This window comes from Antennarius striatus, chromosome 18 (assembly GCF_040054535.1).
Source record: "Antennarius striatus isolate MH-2024 chromosome 18, ASM4005453v1, whole genome shotgun sequence".
Classification (NCBI taxonomy): Eukaryota; Metazoa; Chordata; class Actinopteri; order Lophiiformes; family Antennariidae; genus Antennarius; species Antennarius striatus.
The window spans coordinates 1,480,991-1,505,143 of NC_090793.1; the positions used below are offsets into that span (position 1 = coordinate 1,480,991).

The 24,153-nt window shown below is 46.7% G+C and overlaps 1 protein-coding gene across 8 annotated transcripts in view; it reads left to right on the forward strand.

Moving 5' to 3' along the window:
• pard3ab (par-3 family cell polarity regulator alpha, b) overlaps positions 1–24,153 on the forward strand; it is an 85,211-nt gene that overhangs the window by 50,809 nt on the left and 10,249 nt on the right. For 6 of the 8 annotated variants that reach the window (XR_011038882.1, XM_068341696.1, XM_068341698.1 and 3 more), the window contains 2 exons: positions 2,192–2,320; positions 5,488–5,772. Coding sequence is in view for 6 of the 8 variants with exons in the window: in XM_068341696.1 (XP_068197797.1) it covers positions 2,192–2,320; positions 5,488–5,772 (414 nt within the window). In the remaining 2 variants the exon portion in view is untranslated. Of the gene's footprint in view, positions 1–2,191; positions 2,321–5,487; positions 5,773–14,528; positions 14,552–24,153 lie in introns of all 8 variants that reach the window. The other 2 variants (XR_011038883.1, XM_068341701.1) reach the window with 1 other exon arrangement.

A 24,153-nucleotide genomic window follows, 5' to 3' on the forward strand; every position in this document is an offset into this window, starting at 1 on the left:
CTAGCGCTGTGCTAATTTTGTAGGTGTGTGTGTGTGTGTGTGTGTGTGTGTGTGTGTGTGTGTGTGTGTGTGCGCGTGCGCCTCACACTGACGGGCGTCTCGACGTGTTGCAGGAGTCTGATGATGGTTTTCTTAGAGAATCTCACCTTCTGTTCTTTACTGGAGGTTCGTCGCGGCGGCGGCGGCGGCGGTGCGTCGTGTTCTTTTCCAGCGCGGCGTGACGCGACATCAGCGCCCAATTGAACCCGTGATGATGATGTGGCGTTCATGGTTCGCTCCCCGCTGAGCCTCCAGATGAGGAGGAGGAGGAGGCTTCTGATTGGAGGAGGAAAAGAAGAGGGGGATGGAGAGGAAGGAAGATGCTCATCTGGAGGCTGGAGCTAGCGTTAGCATCCAGATAGCATCCAGTTAGCATCCAGATAACATCTAGATAGCATCCAGATAGCATACAGATAGCACCCAGATAACATCCAGATGGCATCAAGTTAGCATCCAGTTAGCATCCAGATAACATCCAGATGACGTCTAGATAGCATCCAGATAGCTTCCAGATAGCATCGAGTTAGCATCCAGATAGCACCCTGACAGCATCCAGATAACATCCAGTTAGCATCCAGATAACATCCAGATAACATCTAGGTAGCATACAGATAGCACCCTGATAGCATCCAGATAACATCCAGATAGCATCCAGTTAGTATCCAGATAGCATCCAGTTAGCATCCAGATAGCATAGAGATATCACCCAGATAACATCCAGATGGCATCTACTTAGCATCCAGATAACATCCAGATAGCTTCCAGATAGCATCCAGTTAGCATCCAGATAGCATCCAGATAACATCTAGATAGCATCCAGGTCGCATACAGATATCACCCTGATAGCATCCAGATAACATCCAGATGGCATCTAGTTAGCGTCCAGATAGCACCCAGATAGCATCCAGATAGCGCCCAGGTAGCATCCAGATAGCCTCAGCTTGTTTTGATAATATGAAGCTAATCCTGTTAGCATTCTAAAGCATGAATAATAACATGTTGGATCAGATAAAGGCGTCCCTGACTGTGCCTGGAATAATAGATGATTTACCCCCAGCCACCCCCCTCCCTGCCCCGCTAGCGCGACAGCCCCCCTCCCCCGGTGGATGGATGAGTCTTAATGTGTGTGTTTTAATGAAGGTTAGCGTCGGGAGACAGAAACCATCACCCGTCTCTCGCCGTGATCGATCGCTCCTCCCTGAACGATTCGGGCGACCACGTTTAAATTAATCAGGTGACGTAGCCCCGCCCCCCATAAGCTCCTCCCCTTCCTCGCCCTCTTCCTTCTCTTAGACCCAGCCTTCATCCCCTCTTTAAAGAGGGACTAGTTTCGGGATCTAATCCGGTGTTTCGTTAAAACTTCTGGTCCGTCGTCATGGAAACCAGGATGCGTCCCGCCTCCCGTATCCAAGCAGGAAAAGCGAAAAAAAAAAAAAGAAGCACAGCAGACGTGGAACACGTGTCGGGACGGGAGAACCGATCAATATGTGATCGGTTCTGGAATTAATGATCACATGTTTTTGCTTTTCTCCTCTTCCTCCCTCCTCTTCCTCCCTCCTCTTCCTCCTGGTTTCCTCTGTCCCTGTGTTCTCCTCCTCTTTTCATCCTTTTGTTTCTCATCGATTCGACTCCCCCTTCAGTTCTTTTCTGCAAACTTTAATTACCAACTTGAATTCTTGAAGGCTTTCAGGCTGTGATTCTCGTCCTCCTTCACTTCTGTTTTTATCTCTCTTTAAATCCGTCTTTCTTTTCCTCACCTGAGTCTAATTTTCTGTTTTAACGCTCCAGTCATCGGGTTTCTTCTCCTCCTCCCTCGGTCACGTCTTCCTCCTCCTTTCATTAACTCTCGCTCCTCTTCGTCGTTTACTTTCTACAACTTGTAGATATTCTCCGCGGACCAATTTCCATGTGAATAATCGCACAGTTGCATTGTGGGAGCCGACGCGCTGCCAAAGTCATTTCTTCAAGCGGCGGCGGCGGCGGCGGCTTTATGCCGACTCGTTCAGGCTGAAATATCTGCGCCGGTGCCTCGCTGAGAATAATTACCGCGATGGTCGCCAACTTTAAACGCACCGCGCCGCCTTTGAACTCACCACCGGTTCTTCTGAAAGGCTTTATCTGCTCCCTGTGACCTTTGACCTCCGCCTTCCAGATTCGGGAAGCATCGTAAAGACGAGCGCCCGGGGGAGAAGATGGACCGGAAGGGTTCCAGCAAGTGGAGGCCGGAGGAGACGCAGGCGTCCGACGAGGAGACGATGAAGATGAGGATGGAGCAGGAGAGGTGAGGCATCCTCCTCTTCCTCAGGGGCCACTCGGACCTTCTGCTCAGAAACGAGCTGAGTCGGCAAAATGGGTGAAACATGACTCAGCATGAATAAATGGCGCGATTTATTTTCCACCGGAGGACTGTGGGTTACTTCTACTTTCTTCTTCTGCTGCTTCTTCCTAAGTTCATCTTATTTACCCAACATTCCTTTGGTCTTTTAACTCTTTTCTTCCCGTGAACATCAGGAGTTTGTTTCCTCCCATGTTTCCGTTTCTTTAAACCTCCTCAAAGGTTTCATCCCTACGTTTTCCCACCTTCGTCTTCCTCTTCCCAGCTGGATTAATATCCATTGGCGTGGCGCCGGCGTTCCGGGGGCCGGTGCTCGTGAACACCGGAGCCCCTCCTGCCCCCGCCGGCTGATTAATTCGCTGCTGGCGGTGTCGGGGCAGCAGCCATTAGTCCCTGTAGGCGCTCATTATGAAGACTTTGTTAGTAATTCTTTTTTTAAGGCGCCGAGCCGACGGGCCAATCACATGATAATAGCAGAGTCTTTATTTTTAATTGGCGTAAAGTTAACTCAAATGTCACGTCGGATGAGTCGGTCGTTAGCACGCTTATTTTTATGCTAATCGGATGTGGAGCTTCTTTGTTATTTCTGCTTCTATGTCGAAGTCATTGGAATTTATTCTCTAATAAATTCAGGATGTTTTGTTGGATTAAAAAAAAAAGAAGGAATTTTGATGTTAATGTTCATTTTTTAATCACATCGCACCCTAGGAATGATGGGAAAATGAGTTTTACATGCTGTTGTCCAGTGACAGATGACTAACTGGTGATTATTACAGGTTAAATTTGTATTATTATTTATTTATTATGTATTTATTTGTTTTATTATTATTATTATTATTATTTTACATTAATTTTATTAGTTTTATTTTTTTATCATTTTTATTTGTTATTATATTTATTATATTATTAGTAATTATTGATATTTTTATTATTATTTATATATATTTTTGTTTCCCAATATGGGATAAATAAAGTATATCTTATCTTATTATGGGATGGTTATTGGTTTAAAGATGGAATGGGTTGTTTGGGGTTGGGATTGACCGACATTGACAGGAAGACCCCGCTGAGGAAGTGGAGTCGACTTCGCCGTCGAGCGCTGATTCTGTTAGCCGCTCTTCCCGAGCTCGAGTCGTGAACGCTGGCGCTCCGCCGATCGATCGATCGATCGATCGATCGATCGATCGCACCCGTAGGCTCGCCTTAATCCAGCTGTGATTGACGGGATGAATGGATTTCCTGGCCGTTCGACCGACACGCGACTGGACCGAGGGGTTGGACACTACGATCTCTTCGCGGGCGGATAAAAATGCCCGTGTGTACGCAACTATCGAAACGCCGTAGGTTCCGGTTCAAGACCTCCAAAGCTTTCGCTCCGGTTGGACTCGGAGGAGGCGACTCGTCCCATTGGTCCCTCCTGTTCCTCGTGTGTTTCCTGTCTCTCACCTCCGGCCCCCCAGCGGTGTCAGCATCCCGTCGGGAGGAAGGTTAAAAATTCTGTGTCTACAGTACTCCCGTAATGACCCATCGGTCCGACCCGCTGCACCTCAAAGGTCCTCCTTCCGGTTCTGTCCCGTTTCTTTCCCTCTCGTTGCTTCTCTGACGGTTCATCCTCGGCGCTCAGATTATTCTGGTCTCCTCAACATTCCTCCTTCCAAAGAAAACGAAGGAGGAGACGCTCCTCCTGACAGAAATGTTTTGGGAGCTGAAGGTCGGCTTTGGTTTTCCGTCTCGTTTCGTCATCAACTCTACCGTTGTGTTCCGAGTGTTTTTCGTGTGTGTGTGCACATGAGGGGTTCGGTCTTTGGTCTGATGGTGGCGGCTTCAGCGCTGGGCGGGCCTGACAGAACAAAGTGTTTTCAAAATAAAAGCGTCACACTTCCTGTTGTCAGTCTAAGATGTCAAACGCCGACGTGAAAACAGGTTTTTTCAGATTGAAGGAACTCTGGTTGCGTTCTCGCCTCTGGCCCAGTTGACCTGTCCACTGCTTGGTGTGGGGGGGGGCACCAGGAGGAGAGGGGGGGGGGCGCTGCTTATCTTATCAGGCACTCCTCCTGTGTACACAATGAAGAGCTGCACCCCCCCCCCTGTGAAAACAGAGTTCTCCTGCGGGTTTAAAGATAGCGCCTGAAGGCCGCCGCTTCCGTCTGCACCGCCTGATAGTTTTGGGGGGGGGGACTGAGATCCGCTGAGCTTTAAAAGACTTTTTGAATCCTTTCATTTCCAGACGCCCCTTTCTCCTCTTCTGGGGGGGGGTCCTTATTGAACACCTTGTTTCCTTAAGATCAGCGGACATATTTTTATGGAGGAGGCAGTTTTCAGCCACCCCCCCCCCCAACTCATCACCCCCCTACCTCATATCCCTTTACCTCGTCACCCCCCCCACCCCCCACCTCTTTGCGCTAACGTTTCACTTCCTGTCTGCCCTTAAAGGGCCCTGGTGAAAGGAACTGTGGGTAATTAGTGGTTGTAAAGCTCTGATAATTGTCAAGGCAGTAATTAGTGGTCTGTGTGATAGGTACCCCCCCCTGTCACACACACACACACACACACACACACACACACACACACACAGACACACACACACACAGCTGGAGGAAACGGTATTGACAGTGATTCACAGCGTAATGACCTCAAGATAGAGTGTGTGTGTGATTACAGTGTGTTTGAATAGCGAGACAGGGGTGTCAAAGGTGTGTGTGTGTGTGTGTGTGTGTGTGTGTGTGTGTGTGTGTGTGTGTGTGTGTGTGTGTGTGTGTGTGTGTGTGTGTGTGTGTGTGTGTGTGTGTGTGTGTGTGTGACAGCGTAGCATCTATACATTAGCAGCACTCTGTGAACACATGACGCGCTGTGGGGGCGAGAGCCTTTTATACATCATCTATGATGTTACTGTATGTGTGTGTGGGTGGGGGGGTTTAGCTGGGGGGGGGCATCAGTAATAGACTACATCCTCTCTTCTATAATGGACAGAAAAAAATAGAATAATTGATGACTTGTTGATGTCGCTGTTGTCTTTATTTTGACACTAGCGGGGGGGAGGGACTTTAGGGGGTGTCTCGTGATTGGTTGTCAGCTAACGTGTCCGTTGCTGCCCCCCCCCCCCCCCCCATCAGGATCCAGGCTAAGACGCGGGAGCTGCGGGAGCGGCAGGCGCGGGAACGCGACTACGCTGAGATCCTGGACGTCAGCCAGGCGTCGGAGCCGGCGTCCGAGGAGGAGCACCCCTACGCCGTGGGCCACGCCCTCCTCAACAGCTCATTGGACAGCGGGCACAGTCGACCCCACAGCCCCCGGGACGAGTACCCCCACCTCCATCCGCACCATCAGCACCAGCATTCAGACTCGCTCTACACGCAAGTCAGCAAGGCCCGCAGCGACCGGCCGCCATCCACAGACAGGTAGGGGGCGGGGCTTCAAGCATCAGGGGCGGGGCTTAGAAACGGGAGCTGCTCCAGGTGACGGATTTGGGAAAGTCAGGTCAAACCTAAATATCAGCGGCCAATAGGAGCGCTCGAAAATGCCTGGATCTGTGGAAGTGCTTCTCCCCGCGAGTAGTTCAGGAGCAGCTTCGTAATTTACGGCGCTGCTGCTGATTTAATCCAACGAGTGATTTCACTTCTGGAAATCATTCCGTTAATATCACCTCTGCATCGTCTTCACCTATTTTTCCGTCACGTATTTTTATTTTTTAGTCGTTTTTGAATTTTGAATACAGTTAGCGAACTAGCGTTAGCTTCAAGCTAACTGATTAGCACTGGAATGATTTCAGCGGATTATTTTTTTTTATTATTATTTTTAATTTTAAATTGAAACCTGTTGATTTTTACTTGATCAAATCAAATCAGTTTAAAAAAAAAAAAAAATCCAGATCAAAATTGTTTTTGGATTTTTTTGGACTTTTTAAAAAATTTTTAGTAAAAAAACAAAAAACTGATGGCTAAGTGTTGCTCATGCTTTTTAAACTCTTCCCCACTACTGGAGGCTTTGATTAGAGAAGTGGGGGCCGTGGGGGTCTGGGGGGGGCCCCCCTAAAGATATTGTGTTGCATTCCCAGAATCCTAATCGTAAGAAAAATGTACCTCCTGAGAGAACCAGGAAGCCTGTTTCCTGTTTCCTGCCCCCCCCCCACTGGACAGGAAGTGAATTAGACCCTACCATGCCAGGCACGGGAGGGGGTGGGGGGTGTCTCACCCTACGGGGTGAGGGGGAGGAGGGGGTTGAAGTGTTTTGTTATTGTGGGATTGAGGTATTTTGGAGCGATAACACGAGCGTACGTTGCTACGGTAACGCGTTCTGCTGAGCCAGCGGATGATAGCGGAACATAGCGGAACGTCGGGAACCAACCCGACTTCAACGGCGCGGACTTTCATAACGTTTATTCCAGGCCCGTCCGAGATGTTTTGATGTAAATCTGACTTCCTGTATTGACAGGAAGTGGGTCTGACAGGGAGCGTGTTGTGGGCGGAGTCACGTCGTTTTGGCTCCAAACGTTTCTGCGGCCGCCGTTACTTTTTCTCCTCCGACCTGCCAAGACAAATATTATCCGAGCTTAGTTTTGATCTCCTCCGACTGTTTTCCCACAATTCCTCTGGCCTCTGCCCCCCCCCCTCCCCCGGCTTCCCCCGCCCCCCAAGGCGGCGAGTTTTTCTTCCTGTTTCGAGTTAATCAGCAGAATTTGCCCAAAAACACGCCGTCAGAATGTAAAGGTTGGTTTTATTGTTGTTACACCCCGTGTGTGTGTGTGTGTGTGTGTGTGTGTGTGTGTGTGTGTGTGTGTGTGTGTGTGTGTGTGTGTGTGTGTGTGTGTGTGTGTGTGTCAGAGCCAAGTGAATTAACCACCATTGTTTTAACCCTCCCCCCTTTAGTCTAAAAAGCAGCAGTGAATTCTGGGAAGTCTCTGAGGGACATATTTTGATTTAATTTCCCAGGTTTTTCCGAGCGTCTTATTGAATCGGCTTCATTACATTTCATCTCCACTGGGGGGGATACGCCCCCCCCCGGGGCCTGGGGTGTGTGTGTGTGTGTGTGTGTGTGTGTGTGTGTGTGTGTGTGTGTGTGTGTGAGACAGGTGTCCAGCTACCCTGTAAGAAAGTCACATGACGCTACATCCAGCATCCACCTTAGAAATAACTTGCGCAGCAGGTGAGCTAGCAGCTAGCCTTTAGCAGCTAGCCTTTAGCAGCTAGCCTTTAGCAGCTAGCTAGTGGTTTCGAACTAAATTATTTTGATTTGATTGGGTTTTTTTAAATAGTTCATCCAATAAAAGAATCTTTTTTGATAAATCCAACAAAATAAAGTGCGACTCAGCAGAAAAGCGTTTCATTTCTCAATCTTCTAAATAAATAAATAAATATAAATAAGTATAAATATAATAATTAAATACATCTTCTAAATAAAGATCTAAAATAAAAAAATAAATTAAGATAAATTAATAAAATAAATAAATAAATAAATAAAGGTGAATCCAGTTTGTATCAACTTTATTAGCAGCGTTCTCGTAACGTCACACTGACGTTTGTTTCTTGTTGGTTCTGCTAGCTTGGGAGTTTCAGTTTAGCGGTAATGTGTTCTGTGTTAGCGGCTGGAGCGGCCCCTTTAAGAAGGTGGTCATGTGACCGAGGCAAGCATCTCCACAAGCGTCAGGAGTGAGTCATGGACGGATGTGGAGGAGAGAATCCACTCGTTCACAACGTTTAAAACAAAACATCGTTCAGAACCAGAAGTCGTGAAGTTCTGGACTCTTTCTTCTCTCAGACGTGGGTTTGGTTTTCTCTCTCAGCGTCTGACGAACCGTTTCAGAGCCAAGAACACGGAGTGAAGCCTCCAGGAAGCTGTGAAGCTCGTCGTGTTCTAACCTGAGCCGGAGGACTCACAGCTGTGACTCGTCGCCTCCTCGCAGCCGGTTAGGAGCTGAGAAAAGCGCCGCCTCAGCTGCTCCTCAGTCTGGCTCCGACGTGCCAAGAGACGGACGAGATGTTGGCGTCGCCGCAGAACCAGAGTTCTGATGTTCTCACCTCCAGCGAAACGGAACGTCTGAAGCACGGGAACGTTTCTGTCTCAGGGTCACCGGAAGCTCCTCTGAAAGCTGGCGAAACGTAGGGGGAGGGGGCTCCATCAGGTGGCGGACGGGGGCTAGCTACGGCTAAAAGTTTCAGTTTCAGCTAAAGCTACAAGTAAAGCTATAGCTTCAGTTTCAGCTAAGTTTCAGCTAAAGCCAAAGCTACAGCTTCATTTTTTGCTAAAACCTCAGTTTCAACTAAAGCTACGACTAAAGTTAAAGCTTCAGTTTCAACTAAAGCTTCCACTTGACTTTCAGTTACAGCTTCAGCTAATGCTTCAGTTTCAGCTGCAACTTCCATTTCAGCTTCAGCTTAAACTTTAGTTTCTGCTACAGCTCCAGTTTCAGCCTAAGCTACTGCTTCAGTTTCAACATCAGTTTCTGCGAAAGCTTCAGTTTCAGCTAAAGGCAATGCGTCAGTTTGGCTACAGCTTCAGTTTCATTAGCAGTTTCAAACCCAGCTTCAGTTTGGCGTCAGCCATAACGAAAGCTTCAGATTTAGCTCCAGTTTCAGCGTATGCTAAAGCTCTAGTTTCAGCTTAAGCTAATGCTTCAGTTTCAACTTCAGTTTCTGTGAAAGCTACAGCTTCAGTTTCAGCTAATGCTTCAGTTCAGCAACAGCTTCGATTTCATTAACATTTTTCATTAACATAGCTTCAGTTTGGCTTCAGCTAAAGCAAAAGCTTCATATTGAGCTCCAGTTTCAGCTACGGCCTCGGTTTGGCCTCAGCTACAGCTTCAGCCCAGTCGTCTTCGTGTTGCGTTCAGGTTCGTCAGCCAGGAGGAAACTGTACATGTAGAGACATCTGAAGGATGGACGGGTTCAGCTTCAGTCGGCACGGCCGGGGTAAAACATGTCAACACCCCGGGGCAAACATCTGCTGCAAACATCTGCCCCCTTTACCCCCCGCCCCCCACACGGGTGGGGTATTTAATTCTTCTATTTACCTTTAGACGTTTAAACGCGTCTAACCTGACTGGATGTCATGAAGCAGGAAAGGAATCTACAACTTTCAGTCGTGCTGATGCCCCCTCCTCCCCCCACCAGTTACCCCCACCCCCCCCAGGCGCCATCTGTTCCTACATGGAATCACACCGTCGAGGCGACGCCTTCAATCCTCTGTGATTGTTGGACGGGGGCCAAACGCTGCAGCGGAGGAACGTCCTGCTCCTGGGAATCTTTATGGATGGGGGGGTCGGCAGGTCGGAGTGGGGGGGTGAGGGGGCGTGGGAGTGGGGGGGGGGTGCGATGGTTTTATTTCCCTGGTGCTCTGCAGACGAACATAATGTGTCATGATGTCATCGGTGGTTAATTTAGTTCGTGTTTCTGCCCCGACCGGAATAATCTTACATCAGTCTTGATTCGTCTCTGAGGACACGCCCCCTTATGATTATAACTCCGCCTCCACAGCAGCGTGGCATCAAGCTGGCCCTCTATTGGCTAAAAAAACAACGACAAATCATTAATCGTGCCGATGTGTCGATTTGAGCCGTGATGTCATTTAAAGACGAGGGATTAACGTAGATTACAGACGTGTTGAGGGATTACGTCTCCCGTGAGGACTTCCTGTCTGGACTTCCTGTGATCAGACGCGTCGTCTCTTTGTGTCGCGATCAGAATCCGAATTAAACGTTGGATCCGAGCTCGGCGGGACGTAATCCCAGATTATTCTGTTCTTAATGACGGCGTTAACTTTTACATCCTCCATTTAACCGACCATACGTGTGTGTGTGTGTGTGTGTGTGTGTGTGTGTGTGTGTGTGTGTGTGTGTGTGTAGAGTGTTGCAAAAGATTTCTTCCTGTTTTCACCCATAAATTAAATATTAATTAAACCAATCAGGTATCAGTACGATGTGGGGGGGGGGGGGCGGAGCCTATTTATTTATTTATTTTTTAGAATTTTGTTCTCCGTTTCCCCTAAAACCAAACTTTTGTTGTTGTTTACTGAAACAAACAACAACAGGAACTTTTGAGAAAGAATGAAATCTAATGAGGATGATGCTGTCGCCGTGGAAACGGGAAACAGGAGTTTTTTTTCCCCCTGATTTACAGGATGTTGCAGCATCCTCCTCTTCCTCCTCGTCGCTGCAACAGTGCATAAATATATTCATGCACTTGATGTTCCTGTCCCCCCCCCCCACCTCCTAACACTATATCTGGGGTGGGGCAGATGGGAGGGGTGGTGGGGGCAGATGAAAGGTGAGGAGAAAGCAAAGATGCTCAAACTTCAAGTTCTCGACATCAGAGGCGTCGTTATTCCCTTCACTTGAAGTTCAAATCGCTTCTCGCCGATTATTAGATCAGATCCCGCAGAGAGACACGGGAAACGTGTCACACACACACACACACACACACACACACACACACACACACACACACACACACACACACACACACACACACACACTGTTGGAGGCGCCGTGTCGTCTTTGAAATAACGATGTGAGCTCGTCTTCGTTTGGCCGCTGCGATTGTGTCTCATTATCAGGAAACATGCCCCCACCCCCCACCCCCCACTCCAAACCCATGCCACCCACCCCCACCCCCATCCCTTTTTGATGGCGGCGGTGTGGGCGGGGCTTCAGCCGCCGGGTCGTCATTAGCGAAGGCGAAGCATCCGTATCGAAGCCGCTGTCTTCACAGTGGGGGGGTGGGGTGGGGGGCAGCATCGGGTGAGGCTGGGGGTGTGGGGGTGCATCCTCCCTGGTGATGAAGATGAGGAAAATGGAAGAGGGGATGTAGTCCCAGCGATCTGTGGCATGTTTGCGGCCCTTTAAAGTAAGGCGTCCCCGCGGCGCTCGCTGCGTTTGTAGCCCCACCCCCCTGTGATGTCACATGACTCTCAGTTCTCAGGCGTGCTGAGGTCCACTTCCTGTTTAATTATTCATGCTGTTTATCAGCTGTAAACAAACCAGCAGCCACGAAGAAACGTGTGTGTGTGTGTGTGTGTGTGTGTGTGTGTGTGTGTGTGTGTGTGTGTGTGTGTGTGTGTGTGTGTGTGTAACTTTTAATAGCAGGTTTGGGCGATTCATGCGTCGTCGTCGCCACCCCACCCCCATCTGGATCTGATGAGTTTGGACCCCTGTTGTTTACCCCCCCTTCCTTTAATAAGTGTAACTGTATTTGGGACTAGAGACCCCCCCTCACCCACATTTCACTGACTTCAGTGTAACCCCCCCTCTGCCCCCCCCCCCCCCCCGTGGAACAGAAGCAGCTCTAGAAGTTGTTTTCCGTATTTAATTAAATCCGCTGATCTAACTGGTGAAGAGGAGAAAGGAGCTCATTAAACTAATTGGGACGTGACCCCCCCCCCTCCGGCTTGTGGCCCCCTCCCCTCTGGATGGCAGCGAGAGCCCCTCTGTGTTTGGATCCCTTCTTTCAGTTTCATTCTATCTCCAATCTATCGGCGCTGGAACGCCGTCGCCGCCTCGTGAATGAGGCCCCCGGCTGCTGGGCGGAGATTCGCCCGAGCAAAAAAAAACACAAAACGTCGCAACGAAAAACCTGCTCACGCGTCTGGGTCCTCGTGTCGCTATCCAAGATTCACTAGTGTGAGGAGGAGTGTGAACCGTCGCACTCCGACTGCGGCTGGGATTAACGTTTGGATTCAGGATCTCGCACGAAAAATCACTGAGATATAAAAAAAAAGACGTCTGAAGGTGATTGTATGCTAACGTTAGCATTAGCTTCTTCAAGAGGGGCTCTGTGATTGGTTGTCGAAGTCCAGTCAGGAAAATAATCAGATCAGAATTAAAGCGATTTTGTCCTTTTTAAACCAAAACATCGCTATTCCGACCCCGTTATGCTTCTGTTCCTGTTTCCAGTCGGGGCTTTTATTTTGAAATTTTAACGAAACAGGAAGTCGCAAAGGACGGTTTAGCGTTGGATTCCGTTACGGAGCGATTTTCCCATAAGATACCTGATGGCCGATGCACGCCATCATCCTTCTACCTCAGAATTGGGCAAACTGCGGCCCCAGGGCCACATCTGGCCCTTTGTACGTCCTTATCCGGCCCACGTGACGCAAATCAAAAATTATGTGTATAAATTACTCAAATTACATAAATTAAACACCACAATTTCAAATAGCTTAATTTAAATATTTTATGGCCCTCTGTTCTTTCAATAGCGGCGGTAGCTCCGCCTCCGATACCTGATTGGTTCGTTAAATCACCTTAAATCCACACACAGGAAACGTTCCGATGAAATTGATCTCAATTAGTCCTCCTCCCCCTCACATCTTCATCACTCCGTTCCAGCAGCGCTCTCCTCTTCCTCCTCGTATCGCGTTCCACATCCTGTCCACTCCAGGAGTTTTGACGAGAAGCAGACGTCTGGCGGCCCACCGGTGTCAACCCGACGAGCGTTTCTTTATTCTAAACCTCCTCCAGAGACGTGAAGGGAGGAAGAGAGTAATAGTTTAGCGGAGGAGAAGGAAGCATCCATGAAGCGTTGACAGCTTTCCTGCCTGGCGATGACGGAGGGAATTTATTCCGTCTCGGAGGACGAGTCAGCGTCGTTCTTCTTCTTTTTTTTTTTTTCCTCATCTTGGTTTTATTGGTGGATTTAGATGAAATCTTGTCTATTTTTCCGTTTGTTTTTCATATTTTTACAGCTCAATTACAAATAGAATTAAAAATGGACTTTCAAAATAAAAGGAGAAAAATAAACCTTTTATTTTGTAGAGCAAAAAAAAAAATCAGAATTCAGGAATCAATATTTCTTGAATTTACAGAAAATCTGCAAATAATTATAGTATTTATGAATATATTATATAATTTATTTTTAATTTAATTTTAATTTAAATTAAAAATCTAAATAATATGTATATATATATATACGCATTTTTAATTTTTAATGTAATATATTTTAATTGTAAATAAAAATCTAAATATATGTAATTTAAATATTGATTAATTTTTTAAAATATATGTATAATTTTTTAATTTAATTGAAAAAAATTAAATTATATAATATAATCATATGTATATATATATTATATAATGATTATATTTATAATGTTTTATTTTGATGTGGAGGAGCAGTCAGACTTTTGCGAGACCCATCAATCCTCGCCACCTCAGCCCCTCTCCCCGTTCCCTGGGGCCCGTTAGTACAAATCATGACTAATCAATATTCACTGGAGTCCCTTGAATGTCCTTTTAACACTTGATTGATGTGGCGGCAACACGGCGGCCACCTCCTCTCACTCTGCTTACCGGCCAATCAATGGCGTCGATCTGCGGAGCCCCACCTCCTCTTCATCACACGAGGTTAAAGACATTTTAATCATTCGGATTCCTCTTTTGAATCAGCTGATCACCCTCGGGTGCTCCGATTGGCTGAGAGGTGTTCACTGTCACGCAGATTTGCATAGATTGTCAATATCAGCGCTCGTTTTTTACTGTCTGTTTGTGGGCGTGTCTGTGGGCGTGGCTCAGTCCGGCCCGTTGATTTGTGGATTTTTTCTCGGCTTTTTGTCCTGGACGTCTTCAAACTGAGGGTAGATCCCCCGTCGTCAATGAGACACAAAAACACGACGGCAGCTAATGATTCAAACGATTGATTGATCTGTCCATTAGTTTTTGATTTATTTGGTGGTTATTTCGTCTATAAACTGTCAGAAAGTGATGAAAAAGACTCATTAAAGTGTTAAACATTCCTATCCGCGTCAAGACGGAAAGGAATGTTTCCGTTTCAGAAAGTGAAAATTGTATTTTAAAGGACATAAATTGTTCCAAGCGGCGCTAACAGCTAAGAGGCTAACGTCCATCCCGTATTTTGACTCACAAAAGGAAACAAATGTTCCTATTAGGTTCATCTTTGGTTCCTGTTTCAGTTCAAGTCGTTTCTCAGTGAAGTTTAGCCGCAGGGCGCTAGTTAAGCGAGTTAGCACACATTTGGCATTAACGCCGCATACGTTCTCAGCTAATCCCTCCAGGAACAGTTGAGTTGTCTGTGGATGTAACGCTAATCCAGAGGTCTGTTTTCCCATCATGCCCCTGGGATGATGTCACAGCGAGTTTGTGTGAGTGTTGGTTTTTTAAAACACGCTAACTTTTGTTTCCTGTTGAATTCTGCTCCGTGGGAACCAGCGACCGCACGCTCACCGAGGAAGGTACGAGTTCTGTGTTCAGAGCTATCTTGGGGAGGCTCTGCTAGATGGGGGTAGATGGACCCCCCCAGTCTCTAAAGGCCCCCCGGAGTCTCTATAGACCCCCCTAGTCTCTATAGCCCCTCTCTTCTCTATAGACCCTCTAGTCTCCATAGACCCCTAAAGCCCCCTGAGTCCCTATAGCTCCCCTAGTCTCTATGGACCCCCATAGTCTGTATAGATCTCTTAGTCTCTATAGATTCCTTAGTTCCTATATACCCCCGAGTTTCAATCGACCCCCCCAGTCTCTATAGACCCCCAGTCCCTATAGACCTTCTAAGGAAATGGAGTCAAAGCTCCCCATCACGTGACTCTGCTACAGGATGCACCTGTGTCCTAAACAGGAAGTCAGTAACTTCTAAGAAGGAAGTGTTTGTGTGTCTTCCTCTGAGCGTCTCGGACGCTGATGAAGACGAGCTGATGAAGAACATGAGGATCAGGAGAACCCCTGATCTGATGTCTGGCGTCTAATCCGTGGCGCTTACCGTCTGACGGTCGAAGACGGATGGTGATGACTCACAATCAATATAACATCCCCCACAATGCAATTCAAAATGATTGAGGGGCTTTTGTCCCATGATGAGATGGCTGCTATTAGACCCCCGTCCCAGACCGATCCCTCACTGCTCCCCCCGTCCCGCCGGGCCGCTTCAGATTAGCCGCCGCCGCCGCCGGTAGGTCAGGAGAGCGCTGGTTCGCATCCGTCCATCACCTCAAGCAGCTCAGACACGCAGCTAATGGCAGAAGGGCTTTTAAAGTGGCACACTTAAGCCCCGCACACCCCCCCTCCCTTACCCATAATGCCTTATTTATGGCCCCCCTGCCTCGCTATAAAACCAGCCTGTCAGCAGCTGGCTGCTGGACCTCCAGGGATTAATTCACTTCATGCCAGAGTGTAGTCTGCCCCCTCGTCTGCCTCATCCTGTCCAACTGCCTCACCAATAAAGATAGCCGTCACCCCCCCAACTACCCCAACTCTTCATCTCATCCTCATCCTCCATCCACCCTGTCTGAAGGCCCCCTTCCTCTTCCTCTTCCTGTCTTATCTCCTCTCCTCACCGCTGTCCTATCTAGTGAGGATTTCCCTCCTGTCCTTCGGCGCTCCTCTTCATCATCCCTTGATTTATGGTCGTCTCCTCTGACCTCCCACTTGAACGGAAAATGATCAGAATTCCGTATTCGAAAATCGGAAGCAGGAGCCTCCTTCATCTCCTCTTCCTCGCTCCTTCAGTGGGAGGTGACAACCGCCGCATGAATAATGCATCGTCTCCTTAAAGACCCCATCAAAGTTCTGACGAGCGTTTTCGGATGATCTCGTCAAAAATGAATGGAAAGTCACATCCGGCCAATCAGAAAGGAGCGTTGGAGTCTCTGCTGCACAGATGTCCAGGATTTAAATTTTAAACTGATGGTGATAGACGATAAACGACGGGACCCTTGGCCCTCGTCGGCGGGTAGAACCGCTGATGCTCATCGCGGCGTCGTTCGTCCGTCCAGTAGCGTTCTCGTGTAGAACCGAGGATGACGGGATGAAAATAACTGTTGAACAATGAACGGTTCTCACCAGCCGCTGGAATCAAACCCCAGATGTTGCATCACCTCCTTTCTTTGTTTCTTGCCTTCATTGTTTTCAGTCCTGGACAAAACTTCCTGTCCAGGACCGACTTCACCCTCGGCTCCTTCAATGAAACGAGTTTCTGAAGCTGTTGGAGCTGCTTTAAGAACGTCCAAAGAGTTTTGGTTCCTATCCTCAACCCGGTTCACCAAAGACACCCTAAATACTGTAACATACTCTGATACTCCAAAACACAATACTGTAAGACACTCTAAGATACTATAAGACACTCTAAAATACTGTAAAATGCTCTAAATACTGTAAGATACTCTAAGATAATTTAAAATACTCTGATACTCCAAAACACGATACTGTAAGACACTCTAAGATACTATAAAATACTGTAAGACACTCTAAAAGACTCTGTATGACACTCTACGACACTATGACACTCTACGACACTATGACACTCTACGACACTATGACACTCTACGACACTATGACACTCTATGACACTCTACGACACTATGACACTCTACGACACTATGACACTCTACGACACTATGACACTCTACGATACTATGACACTCTACGACACTATGACACTCTACGACACTATGACACTCTACGACACTCTGACACTCTACGACACTATGACACTCTACGACACTATGACACTCTACGACACTATGACACTCTACGACACTATGACACTCTACGACACTCTGACACTCTACGACACTATGACACTACGACACTATGACACTCTACGACACTCTACGACACTATGACACTCTACGACACTCTACGACACTATGACACTCTACGACACTCTACGACACTATGACACTCTACGACACTCTACGACACTATGACACTCTACGACACTATGACACTCTACGACACTATGACACTCTAAGACACTATGACACTCTACAACACTATGACACTCTACGACACTATGACACTCTACGACACTATGACACTCTACGACACTATGACACTCTACGACACTCTTAGATACTCAGACTCTGAGGTGTACTGTAAGACACTCGGATACTCTAAAATACCTTCAGATAGTTTCAGATAATCTAAGATACTTTTAGATATTTTCTCACGCAGCTTCTCTCAGGTATATCAACTTGGCCAAATTAAATGTCAGTCAGTGCAAAAAGAACTGTAATTTATCCCTATATATGTAAAATACATGATTATATGAATAATTAAATTTAGCATATATAGTATAATAACTGTTCATGCATAGTATAATTATATATAATAAATTTATGCATATATCATACATATATCATAAGTATTCTTATATATTGTAATTATACATACTAAATATATGCATATATAATAAATGTACACACACACACAGATATATGCATAGTATATACCCAGTAAATATAAATACACATAATAAACTACATTTATAAATGTTGTACACACACCACAGACCTGAGGTCAGTAAACTGGGTTTTGTCTGCCGATCCGTCTTCACTCCTTTGCCCCCCCCCCCTCAGTCTGCCTCCCATCCTCCTCATCCTCTCTTCGTTCACAGCCTTTATCCGCCCCTTCCCACCCTCCATCCCATTGTAACAGCTTTCTACAGGAGTTGTCTTCCAGAGATCCTGACACCCCCCCCCCTCCCCGAACCCCCCCAGAGGGTTGTGATCCGTGGAGACGGTGTGACGGGTGTGTGACATCCTGAGTTTGTGGTTGTTCGTGTGTAAAGAAAGATTTTAAACACAACTCAGGATTTATTTCACACTCCTGGATTAACGTTTATGTCCTGTCCAAACCAATCCGGCTTATAATCTAACAACTCAATTGAAAATAAAAACCAATGACATCACAACCTGCTCCTGATTGGTCGGTTTAATATCAACATCAGTGGGTTTAAGGTTTACTTTTTATGACCAATCAATAATATAGATCAGATTCTCTGACTAACAGAAAGTTTATTCAGGTCATCGTTACAGATTATAAATTATTGAACTAATGCACGAGTAATCAATCAACACACACACACACACACACACACACACACACACACACACACACACTAATACACACACACTAATACACACACACTGTTGCTACATCAGGAGATGTTTTGACAGTCGAGAGCTTTGTCTGCCAGGAAGTAGACAGTAGCCTGTCTGGGGGGGGGGGGGGGGGTTTACAGTGGATGGGGGAGGTTTTATAGAGGATGGGGGGGTCCAGTCAGCTGTCCCAGGAGGTTTATTGTCTCACCTGTCCTCAGGAGAATCCGTCTCGGTCTTTCGTTGCGGTTTTAAAATTCCACTCGTAAAGAACCGCCGATGTCAATAAAGTTTATTCAAGAGACAAGGGCGGGGCCAACAATCCTCAGCTACCAATTAATAGACCAATGAAGGTCATGATCAGCTGTTGGATCTACAAATGTTCCTCCGCTGATGGAGGAGCGCCCAAAGGAAGTCAGTTTCTTGTTTCTACGAAGATAAAATCACGATAAACACCAGTAGAATACTAAATAAAACACGACGGCGTAGCAGCAGCGTTATTGTTAGCATTAAATTAAAATGACCCCACCCACCCGACCCCTTAGCAGCCGTAAAACGACCGGTCGATTGTAGAACTAATCGACTGCATAAATCCCGTTTTGAACGGCGGATCCGACCCGGTTGGGTTCTTCGCAGACGACTGCGTGGTGTTTCTGACAGGAGTCAGATTTTAAAGTTGTTTTTTTATTCCTTTCTCGAAATCTGTCTGCAGAAACGCGGCCTCCCCATGTTTTTACGGTTGAATATTTCATGAAGTCAGTCAGTCGGGGGGGGGTTTGTGGTGGTGGGGGGGTTTAACGAATGCCTGATCTTCGTTCCTCGGAGGATTCTGTCTGGAAAAACAAATGTTTTAGCTTTGTTTGCGACTCTTCTGCTGATTTGATGACAGAAACGCTTCAGATAGGAGCCGACGCCCCCAAACACCCCACCCCCCCATAAATGAGCCCCCCCCCTAAAATAAAAAACGATGCCCATTTGCGTTATTTGTTGCGTTTTGTGTCGTTTTTAGTGAGTTTTATTTCGACTGAAACGGGCCTGGTTGTGCCAGGACCCCCCCTCCCCACCCCACTCCCATCCTCCCTGGCATCATGTGTCACCATGGCGATGGTGCTTCAGATTCTCTAAATTGCCTTCTGTCACAGAGCGGCTCTCGTCTCATTTTCCTCCAAACGTTGGGGGGGGGCGCCCCCCCCACCTCCTGATGATAATGGATCCTAATTCGACTCAGATTATGATTTATCAGATGCTGCTGATGCTCCGAGGATGGGAACCATTACCAGTGAGGTGTCCATTCATCACCCCCTCCGCCCCCTCCAGTGATGCACGCCGCAGCATCCCCGGTTCAAACCCCCCCACCCCCCCACGACCAAAAACTAGTTCTGATGAGTTCTGGGTCATGTGACCGTTATCTTCCTCCTTCATCTCGTCGCTCATTTCCTGTCCGGAGTTTTAACGGCATCTGTTGCCGGGAACGACGCCGCTGCCGTCCCGGTGCGATGGCGGTGGCGGCGCGCTAATGGAGGCGGCGCGGCGTAATTCAGTTTCTGATACAGATAAATGGTTCGAGCCCCTTCGGCTCCATGTCGTCATGCGTCCGAGAGATTTAGAGATTGTGGGGTTTTTAACCTTTATGCGGTTCATTCTGCAGCTGAGGATCAGTAGGGTGGGGGGCGTGACCGGGGGGGTGGGGCTTATGTTTTGTCTAATAATCAAACACAGTCGTAGCTCAACATACGAGTTGTTTGAGATACGAGTCGTCGCTCTTTCTATAAATTTGTTCGACATACAAGTGAAAATCTGAGTTACGAGTCGTCGTTCAGGTCACAACTGCTAGTTGGCGGAGGGATACAATATCGGTGAGACTGTATCTCGTTCTTTACCACATGTTGGCAGGTGGATACAACATCAGTGAGATCATATCTCGTTCTTTACCACGTGTTGGCGGATGGATACAGCATCAGTGAGATCATATCTCGTTCTTTACCAGGTGTTGGCGGATGGATACAACATCGGCGGGACTGTATCTTGTTCTTTACCACATGTTGGCGGATGGATACAACATCAGTGAGACTGTATCTCATTCTTTACCACGTATTGGCGGAAGGATAGAACATCAGCGAGACCGGATCTCGTTCTTTACCGCGTCTCGGCCTGTAAATCCCTCCACCTGCAGTGGCGCGGCCCTCGGGAGCCGGATGGAACTAGTTCTCGACTCTCTGAGTTGTTAAAGCACCACTACACGTTAATGGGCTGAAGAGCTTCTTTACGGCCGTGTTGACACAGACAGGAATAATTAGTCCTGAGCGGCGCCGGCTGTGCTGGAGCCGTTAAGTCAGACACTCTTAATCCCAACCTCGTTGCCTTGGTTACTGATTCCCAGGTGATCAGATGTGCTGAATCGTGGCGATCGGCTGTGAATCTCAACGACCCGGGGCTGTGAGCGTCGGTTATGATCGGTTGATACAACGGAATCAATATCCTGTGAGCGGCGATTGAGTTAGCGTTAGCATGGATGGGATTGATTAGATCAGCTTGAAGTGTCGATAAACGTATTGATCAGGTCTCTCAGTTTTCTCAGGGTTTTTTTCCGATGATGGATCCGCGAGAGCAGATCGAGGAAAAATTGAAGCGTTATATCACACATCCCTCCCCCCAATCCGAGACTTAAACATGACTCAGCTGGTTTTATCCCAAGTTCTGATTGGCCATTCAAAGAGAAGCCTATTGGATCAAACTCCTCATTTTAATCCCAGAATAAATTAAAAAACTGGGATTGGACGTGTTTAAACCTTCCATCGCCACGACGACAAACTCGCACGTGAGCGCGATCGCACCAGCCAATGGGGATTGTGGGTAATGAAACCTAAACGGACCACATAGGACCTCACGCTCTCCCGCCTTCATTAAAAGTAGGGCAGGATTACAAATCTCAGGAACGCCGTCCAATTTATTTGCCGGTTAGCGAGTGGCCGGCGTCGATACTCTGATTTGTGCAAGCATGAAATTGGCCCCTGAATTAAGAGCAGGCGTATTACCGGCCGCCTCAACATTATTGCCTCCAGTGGTGCCGCCGCCTGAAATCCAAACCAGCTCCTACCGTGTGTGTGTGTGTGTGTGTGTGTGTGTGTGTGTGTGTGTGTGTGTGTGTGTGTGTGTGTGTGTACGCACCGATATTATTCAAATATTAATATTTCCATCTCTGACATTTCCACGTCTGGGAAAAAAAGAAAAGAAATTGGAGCCGTACCACAAAAAAAACGAAAACCAATTAAAGTCAATCTGTTCTGTCGATGGATCCCAGTGTTTCCTGGAGTCACGTTTGTCACCCCCCCGTGGCTCGGGATGAACGGCAGGACGGGGACCCCGAGTCGAAGTTCATCTCCCGAATTTAATTTAATCCCCCCGAATTTAAGTGTTATTCATCTTATTTCCCTTTGGATGGATGCAGCTTTTGTTCAGGTTATGTAAAACGAGACTATTAACCCTTTAAAGACATATTTGATTCACTCGGCCTTTCACGATTTTACAATTTCTACATTATGAATTTGATTTTTCCTCACATACAAATTCATGTAAAAAATTTTTTTTGGATAAAATTTCTCAGAACATTCCATTAAGATCTTATTTTCTTTGGGGTTCAACCCCCAAAATTTAATTTAATCCCCCATATTCAAGTGTTCATCTTGTTTCTCTTTGGATGGAGTAGATTTTGTTATATAACAACATTATAAATTTATGTAAAAGTAAGCAAAGTCTATCATATTTGATTCACTCGGCCTTTTCAGAATGTTCTACATCAGAATTTTTTTTCCAAAAAAATATATCTGCATTTTGCATGCAAAAAAAAATTCAGATTTAGCAGAAATTATACAAACTCAAGTTCATACATACAAGTTTGTTAAAAAAAAAATTCGACAAACTCCTCAGAATGTTCCATTAAGACCTTATTTTCTCCGAGGTTCATCCCCAAATTTAAGTGTTATTGATCTTATTTCCAACAGAGTAGTTTTTGTTAAAGTTATGTAAAACTAGGCTCCTTACAATTTAAAGCACATTTTATCATATTTGATACACTTTGCCTTTCTGAATTTTCTGATTTCTGCATCATAAATACATTTTTTTCCCCCGAAAAAAATCCAATCTGCATTTTATATTAAAAAAATTACAGATTTAAAAAATTATACAAAATAAATATCATATATACAAATTTATGTAAAAAAACTTTTTGCAAAATTTCATTATTTTTCAAAAAATTTTGATTTTTCCGGCATTTTTATATCATGCTTCAGGCTATAAAGGGTTAAACAGCTCACCAAACAACACACAAACACACACCTCCACACCCAGCTGGTGTGTCGGCGTTGCACCGCCGCCCTCGGAGCAGAGGTTTGATCCCTGCGTACAGATGGTGTGACTCGGGGGTCACGGGGGTGTCGGTTCTGTTCATTAGCCTCTTAGCTTCCCCGTCTACAGGAGCTCTTCCTCCTCGTCTTCTCTGCATACTAACGGACGGTTTGTCAATGCGCCGCTCCGCGTTATTCTTCATTGACACGACGAGTCCGACACCGGGGGTTTACTAATGAGCTGCCGTCGGGAGATATTCCATCGATTTGCATCTAATTGCGATGTTTCTGCCGATCGATGCGGCGCCGGCGCCGTGTCACGGCTAAGCCGAAGTGATCCAGAGTAAAAACAAGACGGGGTTAATAAAACTGATGGTGGCTTTCGTTCTAGTTCTGAACAAGCTGGGCAACTATTAGAAGAGGTAAGGACAAACTACGGCCCTGGGGCCATTTACAGCCCTTTAGGCTTTGTAATCCGGCCCTCCAAATTTGTTTAATTTATCTAATTTTTTTGATGAAATAAATGCAGTTGTATAATAATTTTTACTCTAATGCTTACTCTAATCTTCTAAAGACTCAAATCTTCTATTTAATGGTTTTTACGTCGTTTTAATTAATATAATTCAAATTTTAGAACCATGTGTGGCCCATTAGTCAAAAAGCTCCAAAAAGCCAAGCTAGCCTATCTTTTTTTCATGTTTTTGACTTAAATACGGTGGATGTTCACGAGCTAAAACGGTGAATCTACGCAAATGTTGTTCAAGGGCGTCCGCGGAGACGATCTGGTATTCACGTCGAGCAAACATCATCCATCCCAGATCAGCATGCGACGCGCTCGACGGTGACACCCCCCGCCAAACAAGTGCTCGCAGATGGAGCATTAGCCGCTAACACCGGTTAGCGAGGGCATCCGTCTTCTTGCCGGTTGTCGGTGAGCCTTGGATCAATAGACCTGGATTATCATCTCCAGCGTCTCGCGTCGGAGGAAGACTCCGCCAGCTGCTCCTTCTTTGTCGTGGGATGTTGGGCCTCGTTCCCCAATCCCAACAGATTAACCAGCGAACCGCCACAGCTGCTGCCTCCAGCGCCGACTTTTATTCACAAAAAACGTCTTCCCGCCGCGTTAGTCACTCGAATCGGCTCGTTTAAAAGGCTGACGAGTGGCGTTCAAACCGGAATCCCATGACTGCCCCCGGCTTAATTAAATGTTTAATGAAGACGGTGGCTTTAATTATAAATTCATGAATCGGGGATTATATCTGCCTTTAATTTGGAGATGAAACAGACTGATTTAAGCAACATTTACTCCACTGTTTATGCCTACTTCCTGTCGGGGAGGCGGCGTTCATGCATCGTCATCAGGATTGCCTTCTTACGAAACATGCGTCGCCGTGTCGACCTCATGAAGAAGACCCCGTGTGAAAGAGTCCATTCATTGGTAATCCACGGGATTAGAGCTCCGCCCGTCAGCTGCCGCCGTCACTTCCATCCGTCGGCCCGTATCGGTCGGTTCGCTTCGATCGGATCCGTTCAAACGGCGTCAGTTCGAAGCAAAGCCACAGATCCGATAAATCCTATTATAGTCTGGAGTTTGGTCCAATTTCTTTGCTTTGAGTCTGA